A 9562-nucleotide genomic window follows, 5' to 3' on the forward strand; every position below is an offset into this window, starting at 1 on the left:
TCTCGGCTACAATCAAGCCATTTTCGGACACATTCCCATGTAGGTACCAGGGGTGCTCTGGAGGAAGCTGTCGACGCCTGTTCAGCTAATTTAGGTTTTCTTTGTCTAATTACTGTGGAGCTTAGGGAAAAGGAGCCGGGCTCAGGGCAGTAAACTGACACTTAGTCTCTGTGTGTGGTATCCAGGCAGAGTTTGATGGAAAAAGCCTGCTTCCACTCAACTTCAGGTCACTGTCTGGGACCAGCTCCCCCCGACACACACACACACACACACACACACACACACACACACACACACACACACACTCTTCACTCCCCCCTCCCCCCACCTCCTCTTCCTCCCCAGTATATACCCACTAGTAAACTCAGCCCGGAGCCGATCCTGTAGCTTTGTAGAAACACAGCTAACTCCAGGCCAGGCTCGAGCAAGACAGTGTCCGGCCTTTCTCCCTAAGATTTTAGGTTCTTCTTTCCTCCTCCTTTCCTCATCCTTGTCTGTTAAAGGACGCCCCTATTCTCAAGTCCTCCGCTACGCATATCACTTGTTCCCTTGGCCCTTTTGGTTTGTCTCAGAGATGCGCCATATCTCCAGTTTATTTTCCCCTCCCTTCTTTCCACCACCAGTCCCACCCCCCCAACTCTCCCCGCGTCTCCTCTCCAGCATTCTCTCCCTTCCTCCCATTTCCCAGTCTTGATTCCTGGTCAGACTGCATTTCCTAGCACGTGTAATCCAATAACTAACTGTCGGGTCTCATTGAAAATGATTTCTCCCGAGGGCACATCCTTTTGCAACGTCTGTAGAGATCAATGCCTGCTAGACTGGGGAGCCAGGCAAATGTAACACCGGTATAGTTTTAGTCTCTAGATGAAGATACACTAAGGCTGTGAGAGATACTTAATTTTACCGATCATGTGTCAAGGCTAAGGAGTTAAAGCTGCACATATATTTACCCACTTTCCTTAGTGTACCCACGCCTTTCACATTTAGGGAATCTGTTCATACAATAACCTCTTTCTGTGACGCTCCCACTCTGCCCCACCCCCAAGAGTAAATATTTTATCCCTCTCTTTAGTGTTCTGCAGAAGGTTCAAACTTAGATCATGCAACTGAAGTCTTTTCCCTGCATTCAGCCATGTTTCTGTTGTTGTTGTTTTGGGTTTCCTATGACTATCCTATCAGGCAGAAGATGGATTGGAGAAAAGTCCCGAGCTCCCTCCCCCCACTATCGTCTCTAAGCTCTCCTCCCCAGGCTACAGCCCCAAGTCCTCTTCTAACTAAAGCATAGGAAGCAGGACTATGCCAGGAAGAGTGATTCGAAGGTTACCTTTGGGAGACTGGCACACTGGCGTGAGATTGTGGGGATTGTAATGTCTATATGAAGTTGATAAATTGTGCGAGTGCGTGTATTAAAGAAGGCAGCTAAGGAGATCAAACAGGGTGGCAGCGGCAGCAACCAGTAGTGGACAGATGCCAGAAGGAAAAGTGTCTTCTGTCCCGCAGCAGAAGCCGAAATAGCCTCGGATTTCTTGGATGGGTTGGGGATAGAGGGGCGTCTATAAGGGAGAAAGAATGATTTCATAAATTGAGAATTAAGTAGTTAAGTTTCCTGAGGCCCAGTGGACTCTACACAAAGCCAAAGAAGCTCATGTGATTCCGGGGTGGGGGATAGTGGAGGAGAGAGAGAGAGAGAGAGAGAGAGAGAGAGAGAGAGAGAGAGAGAGAGAGAGAAAAGGGGGCAGCTAGGTGGCTCAGTGGATGGAGAGCCAGGCCCAGAGATGGGAGGTCCTGGATTCAAATTTGACCTCAGACACTTCCCAACTGCGTGACCACGGGTAAATCACTTAACCCCCATTGTCTAGCTCTTACTACTCTTCTGCCTTTGAACCAATACACAGTGTTGATTCCAAGATGGAAGGTGAGGGTTTAAAAAAAGAGAGAGAGGAAAGAAAGAAAGAAAGAAAGAAAGAAAGAAAGAAAGAAAGAAAGAAAGAAAGAAAGAAAGAAAGAAAGAAAGAAAGAAAGAAAGANGAGAGAGAGAGAGAGAGAGAGAGAGAGAGAGAGAGAGAGAGAGAGAGAGAGAGAGAGAGAGATGGCCACCAGGTGGGGAGAGAAGTTGTGATTTCAGAAACAGTGAGTGAGCGAGCCCTCCCCATGGTGATGCAGAGAGCAGAGGGAAAGGGCGGGGGCGAGGAGGAGGAGGAAGAGGAGAAGGAGGAGGAGGAGAAGGGAGGGGGAGAGGGAGGAAAGAAGAGAGACAGAAGTGAGGAGGGAACGTGAAGGGAGACATCAAGTTCCAGGGTCCCAGCTCTGGGGCACAGCTTCTCGAAACTCTGTAGCCAGGAGCTTAGGGAAGGAGAGGGTGGTTGCGCAAGGAAGAGGGCTGGATGCTTGGGGGAGGGATGCGCCGGGCGTTGCCTGCAGTCCTCCTCTGCCGCCGCCTGAAGCCCCAGCAGCGCTGAGGGAGGAGACAGCAAAGAACTGGCCGGGAGTAGCCTCAGTTGCAGCTCAAGCGGCAGGAGAGGGATCACTGCCGGCTTCACCCCCTACCCTACCCTACCCCAAAGCCTTCCCTTTCTTCCCCTCAACCCCATCCCTGCCCCCACTCCAACAGCAGCTTCTTTCCTCAGTGCCAGATGACCACCGAGGGCGGGCAGCAGCCTCAGCAACAGCAGCAGCAGCAGCAGCAACAACAGCAGCAACGCCTGCCGCCCCCGCCGGCCCCTCTCCAGCGTCCTTGCAGCCCGGCCCCCGGTGCGCTCCAGTCAGTCTTGATGAGCCAGCCACCTCCTTCCTCCTCCTCCGCCGCTGCTGCTGCCGCCCTGGAGACCACCTCTTCCTCCTCTTCCTCCGCGTCCTCCGCTTCTTCTTCATCTTCCTCGTCCTCCAGCGCTTCCTCCGCAGCTTGCAAGAACGCTAGCGGCGGCGGAGGCAGCAGCGGGAGCGGAGGGGGAGGCGGAGGGGGAAGCGGAGGGGGCGGCGGGGGCAGTGGAAGCAAGAAGGCCAGCTCCGGACTGCGTCGCCCGGAGAAGCCCCCGTATTCGTACATCGCCCTCATCGTCATGGCTATTCAAAGCTCACCCAGCAAGCGGCTCACACTCAGCGAGATCTACCAGTTCCTGCAGGCTCGCTTCCCCTTCTTCCGCGGAGCCTACCAGGGCTGGAAGAATTCTGTGCGCCACAACCTCTCGCTCAATGAGTGCTTCATCAAGCTCCCCAAGGGGCTGGGCCGCCCTGGAAAGGGCCACTATTGGACCATCGACCCAGCTAGCGAGTTCATGTTCGAAGAGGGCTCATTCCGCCGCCGGCCTCGGGGCTTCAGGCGGAAGTGCCAGGCGCTCAAGCCCATGTACCACCGCATGGTCAGCGGTCTGGGTTTCGGTGCCTCCCTCTTACCACAGGGCTTCGACTTCCAGGCTCCCCCCTCGGCGCCTCTCGGGTGCCACGGCCAAGGTGGTTACGGCGGCCTCGACATGATGCCGGGAGGCTACGATTCCAGCGCCGGCGCCCCGGGACACTCCCACCCTCACCACCATCACCACCACGTCCCCCATATGTCGCCCAACCCGGGCTCGACCTATATGGCCAGCTGCCCGGTCACCACAGGCGCTGGAATTGGGGCGGCTGGAGGAGGAGGTGGAGGAGGAGGAGGAGGAGGAACGGGAGGGGGAGGAGGAGAGTACGGACCGGACAGCAGCAGCAGCCCGGTGCCCTCATCACCGGCCATGGCGAGTGCAATAGAGTGCCACTCGCCCTACACTAGCCCCGCGGCTCACTGGAGCCCTCCCGGTTCCTCACCTTACCTCAAGCAGCCGCCTGCCCTCACGCCCACCAGCAACCCGGCAGCCCCTGCCGGACTCCACTCCAGCATGTCCTCCTACTCCCTGGAGCAGAGCTACCTGCACCAAAACGCTCGCGAGGACCTCTCAGGTAATCCGAGGCTCCCAGCAGCCATCTCTGGCCCTCCCATCCCGCGTTCTGCGTCTCAGTTGCTCCTTGTGTCCACCCCTTTGCCACACTGAGAGGTCGGACACCCCAGAGGTCACCTGCTTGGCGGACTGTGGAGTAACTCTCACTTTTTCATTTTTCCTAGGTGTGGGAGTAAGTTGGGAGGGCAGATAGAGCGAAGAGGGAAACAATGATCTTGTTACCCTGGAAGTAACTAGGGTCTGAGGCTTGGCATCATGAGTATTCACCCAGCCTGCTGTGGAGAAGGTTGTGCAACTTTGCCCACCATCCCGGAACTGAGGCTGGCTGGTGATGGATAATTTTGCATGTTAAAGGTCTCAGGCCTAGGGTTTTCAGGAGAACGGAGACTGCATTTGAGAGAAAGTGCTGTGACTTCAGATTTTCTTTTGCTTGTTTTTGTTTTGACTTACTTTTAAAATATATGTTAATTTCCTTTGGTTTTATCTGGAAGCGAAAAATGTGACAAAGCCTGCTACTGAAAGGCAGAGACTGCCCAGAAAGGGGAATGAGTGTTAGAAGGTGAAAGGTGGAGGAGGCGGGGAGCGTGGAGACAAAGAGAGAGAGACAGAGAGAGAGAGATACTTAAAACCAGAGAGAGGCAGAGAAAGAAATGTGCAGGGAAACGGAGAATGGTCCCTTCTCACCCAAAAGAGGAGCTGGAATAATAAGGTTACAATGTCAATTAGGAGAGGGGCAATCTTCCCAGCGAGAGACAAGGGAAAAGATATGGGAACCCAAAAAGAACCCTGAAAACTACCCAACAAAAACAATGACCTCTGAGCTGACCGGAATTTCTTGGACTATTCTCTCAGTCCTGCTCATAGGACAGATTCAGAGATTGTAACTTGCCCTAAAGCGTTGGTATAGAGAGACTCCACAGAGAGACCCTCTTGGTGATGGTGTCCAGTTTTTTGTTTGTTTGTTTTTTATCTTGTATTTTGGTCACTAATTATGAGAAGCCAAAGAATTGACAGACGTCAGAAGAAGGGAAATTCGAGGGGGAAGATGGGGTGTGAAGAGACAGGAAGTATTCTGTTAGGCTAATAACAAAAGTGAGGGGAAAGTGTAAAAGTTTCACGAATCTCTTCAATACCTAAATTCTCAGCAAAACCCTCTAATCTCTAAGAAAACTGTAGCTTAAAGTAAATCAAATGGGTTTTTTCCCTACAATAGGAAGGGTCCGAGAGGACTCCAGTGTATGTAAAAAAATGTTTCTAACTATACATATGTTTCTACCTCTAGAATGTTAGAGAAGGGAAAATGAGGCACAAAATACACATCCCCCCAAATGGGTAAAAGATGTGGCTCCCTTTACGGTGAAATTTTCCAAATAGCCCTTTTAAATGCGGGTCTTAGAGGTTAACTAAACAAAGACAGTCTGGGCAGGACCACACCGAAGAGGATTTTAGCCTGACTTAACCCACATGAGAGCAGGGTCTTGTTCAATTTTATGGGAATTTCAACAAGTAACAAGTACAGACGACCCTCTCCCTCTTATTTTTTTATCCCTTCGGAGAGGCTGTCAATCATCACCCCCCCCTTACAAACATACACACAAGGTTCCAGCCCTCCCCTCCCCCCCCCACTATTCCCTCTGTAATACTCTCAGGGAAAGGTAGGAAACCCCACAGTTGAGGCCACAGTAGAGCTCATCCCCAGAAGATATTAACAAAAATAGTTTAACAGTACAGAGGACACTATCACTTGGAAACAGTTTGTTCAATCTCTCAGTGAAGTTGTCTAAAAAAGTAAGCCAAAAATACACCCTCCTTCATGGTTGGGAAATAACAACGGAGAGCACAGAGAATGAAGGACCAACAGTCAGTATCCAAAAGCTAGGCTAATGTCGGCTCTCAGAGCTCAGCTAGCTTACCCGCTAGAGCCCTAGGAGCGCTCTCTCTCTTGCTCCTTCTGCCCAATCCTCCATGTGTTCTGTTTTCCTTCAGGGGCAGATCAGAGAAGAGCTGTCGAGGCCTGAGCTTTGACTTTAACCACAAGGAAAGAAATGTTTTGTTTTGTTTTGTTTTGAATCTCGTTCTTTGCCCCCCACCCCCACCCCCATCCATTTCTGCTGAGAAGTTAAGGAATATTTCCTGTGTCCTCTTCCCAACTGGAAAGATTTCCCCAACCACCTGGCATCCTTTATTAGAGAGGGAGGGTAAATTCTGGCTACACAGCCTACTGTCTCCAGCAACGGGAGGAGGTAGAGGCTATCCCAGAAGACAAGTTAGCCCCAACACGATTCCCCTATGTGGGGGACTTTTATAGGAATTGAGATAAAGGCAGAAAAAGTATTAGACTGTCCAGGCTAGGCCAAGTCTGTGGACTTTTGGTGAGAAAATAGGGGCAGAGAGAGGCGGGAAAGGACAACCCAAACATTTGACAAAAAGAGGGAACCACACCTAATAAATGGCCACTTCTAACCTTACACTTGCTAGCTTTCTCTATAGATCCCCTATCCCTCAGAAATACAAAGAGGAACCTAGAAGATTAACTATTCCCAGTCATAATATACTGCATTAATAACCCGAGTCAATAGATGAGAGTAAAAGGAAGCATCAGGCAAACTCTTTTGACCTTAGTATCTCTTTTCCAACTAATTCCTTTATCAGGACACGGATGTTCCATGGGAGGTGAGGGCGTTGTAGTAAGAGGTGGGGGTGGGTGGGGAGGAAGGGACAGCGAGGGTGTGAGGGTTTTTGTGCGTGTGTGTGCCCGTGCGCATTTTCGCACATTAAAAAAAAAAAAAAAAAAGGTTTTGTCTGTAGATTCTGGCAAGAGATAAAAACAAATAACCAACAATAACCAAGTGGATTGTGGTGCAAGGGTATGATACGTAATTTCACTGCCCCACGTGTGGAATACAGTTCTGGGAGAAGGGGAGAAGAGTGGGGGAGGGGAGACAATTGCAAAATGTTCCGCTTTTAAGCAACCAGATCAAGGAATGGTCACCAATGGTCATTGGAACAAGTGCAATTCCTGCTGCTATTGGGGGGTGTAGCTCCTTTCTCTTTTACTAGTGAGCGCAAGGCAATGCATATATTTTGTTACAACTGATTTTTATCCGTCCATAAACAGAGGCCGAATCGCCAGCTATTTATGATAGTGGCCTCGTTGTTTCTTCGACTTAAAAGAGATTGAAAGGAAGATTGAAAGCAGAGGTCCCACCCCACTTACAGGCTTTCGATACATTTTTCACACACTGTTAAAGCATGCTAACTGATTGAATCAGGCCTGCAATAAACCGGAAGGTTTTATTGTCGGCATACCAAGCGGGTTATTAGAAAAGACCGAGGAGAGAGAAGAGTTTTTCAATTCTGGGCGGAAGAGTGAGGAAGGAGGCAGGGAACTTCTCCAGCTCAACTAGGGTACGAGCTTCTCCCATCCACATCTGCAAACCCCAGCCCCACCCACGATCTGGGAAGGGAGCAAGGTAGAGGCAAAAAAACCAAAAACAAAACAAAACAAAAAAACCAAAAAAGCCCTGGGTTTGCCGTGCAATCCACGATGGTCACTTACTCGGTCGCTGTAATGCCACTGAGCAGAACTGTGACACAGAATCATTGGCCGTGGGGTGGGTTGATCTGCGCAAATTACTGGGCTGAATTATGCGTGCCCCGAAAGCTCGCATTCTACAACCCCTTATCAAATAAGGTTCCCTAATGTCATCTGGGTGCTGCCTCATAAATCCAGATCCACCGCGCAGAATGCGGGAACACGTGGAACTCAGGTTCTGTTGAATTTCGTAGTCCTCTCTTCTTCTCCACCCCCCCCCCCCAATAGAATAGTTTCTACCATTAAATTGAATGAAGAAGAAAAAGACCAGTGACTGTCCTCTAGTAAGATAACCAAACAATCAAGAAGTATTTATTACGCCTTTATTTTGCAGCAGATACTGTACTAGGCACTGGGGATACAAATTCAAAGAATGAAACAATCTCTACTCAAAGAAGCTTCTGTCTTCTTAATGAGGAGGGGAGACCAGAGACTTGTAAAAGTGAGAATTGGAGGAATTCCTAGGATAAGTTCTCCTATCAGTTGCCTAAAAGCACCCAGGGCTGCTTCCTTACCCTCCAAAAGCCCTGAGAAAGAAAGAGGAGGCAGAGACCCGTAAACATACGAGACACACACACATATACAGAGAGATGTACCCAGAGAGTGGAACAAAATGAGAAGAAAGTGGGAGAAAATATGAGTAAGGAACTTGCCTCCTCTCTCATGTAGAGTGTAATTGGTACTCTCCCTAGCTATAAAATAACGACAAGGAAATCACTTCACACAAATACACAGGTGCATAGAGGGAGTGAATGCTACCTCTTTAAAAATGAATTTCCTATAATTTTCTGGAATCAGAGGAAGTTTTAAATATCTGCATCTTCCCCTGGATCTCGATTTTCTTGAGAATTTTCTATGGTAGTTAAGGAGATGAGGTATTCCCTTTGTGCTCAGGGTCAATACACGATCCCAGTTCAAAGAAATCAGACAATATACCTACACCAGCAGTATCGGTAGGATTGGTTTTTATTTTTTAAAGATATACATATCTTTTCTTAATTTCTTCTTTCAGTGGGACTCCCTCGATACCAGCATCATTCTACCCCAGTGTGTGACAGGAAAGATTTCGTCCTCAATTTCAACGGCATTTCTTCTTTTCATCCTTCGGCTAGTGGATCATATTATCACCACCATCACCATCAAAGTGTCTGTCAGGACATTAAGCCCTGTGTCATGTGAATAGAGAAGCAATTGATGGAAAGACAATTAAACAGTGGCTCTTTGGGACCCTGGTGGATGTCAGGTTTGAGGTCTAGCTGGACTCACAAGGTAAAATGTAATGTGCAGCCTTGTTAGCATTAAGTAGAACACAAACACGTGGCCAGAATGTCAGAGGCTGCCAGTATTGTTCTACTACTCATCAAAGGACAGACCAAGACAAGGTAAGGTTCAGAAACAGCAAGAAAAAAACCTGTGGGGGAATTGGAAATGTAGATCACCAGGGAAAGAAAGAATGGACAGAAGAGACTATTATTTCCCTAGTGGGGAATTTAAAAACTAACGCAGTTAAAATACAAATAAACGTTTCTGAGATCTTCATTGCCTTCAGGAATTGAGGTCTGAAAAGTGGACAGTTGGTATTTTTCTATGAAAAAAAACTTGGAGTTTTACAACGAAGGGGCAATCAAAAGCAAAAACTATAAGAAATCTTGGTTTGTTTGTGTGTGTGTTTAAATGTTGCTTCCCCGTTAATTAGGAGTATTCTATTTCTCCAAACGCTATTTTTGGATAAAAGTGCCCATCAGTATTATTAAGAAAGTATTTAGAAATAAACTGTCTAGTTTAAGAAAGTGGATTTTTCAGTATTGTGACAATACAACATTTTTACAAAGTTGTTTTCTACCACCATATTTTTAAAAAATATTTTTTAATGATCTTCGTGTATACTCGCACACTATTGCTTGTACTTTAAAAGGAGGATATATTTGCACTTATGTATACTTTTACAGTTTGACAAAATATTTTGATGTAAATTTTTTTTCAATAAAACTGTATATAACGAACGAGCGTTTCATCTCTAGGATATCCTAGAGAACAAAGT

General features: G+C 48.1%; 1 protein-coding gene across 1 annotated transcript; it reads left to right on the forward strand.

Annotated features, from left to right (window-relative positions):
* The first annotated feature begins 2633 nt into the window (after nucleotides 1-2633).
* FOXF2 (forkhead box F2) lies at nucleotides 2634-8700 on the forward strand. Its single transcript, XM_044658175.1, has 2 exons — nucleotides 2634-3927; nucleotides 8534-8700. Exons 1-2 carry the CDS (start codon nucleotides 2634-2636, stop codon nucleotides 8698-8700), a joined length of 1461 nt encoding a protein of 486 aa, XP_044514110.1.
* Nucleotides 8701-9562: the final 862 nt, after the last annotated feature.

The sequence above is a fragment of the Gracilinanus agilis genome, chromosome 1 (assembly GCF_016433145.1).
Source record: "Gracilinanus agilis isolate LMUSP501 chromosome 1, AgileGrace, whole genome shotgun sequence".
Lineage (NCBI taxonomy): Eukaryota > Metazoa > Chordata > Mammalia > Didelphimorphia > Didelphidae > Gracilinanus > Gracilinanus agilis.

Coding starts and splice junctions, on each gene's coding strand:
- FOXF2 (XM_044658175.1), top strand. CDS start 2,634: ATGACCACCGAGGGCGGGCAGCAGCCTCAGCAACAGCAGCAGCAGCAG. Junction 3,928..8,533: donor CGCTCGCGAGGACCTCTCAG/GTAATCCGAGGC, acceptor TTCTTCTTTCAG/TGGGACTCCCTCGATACCAG.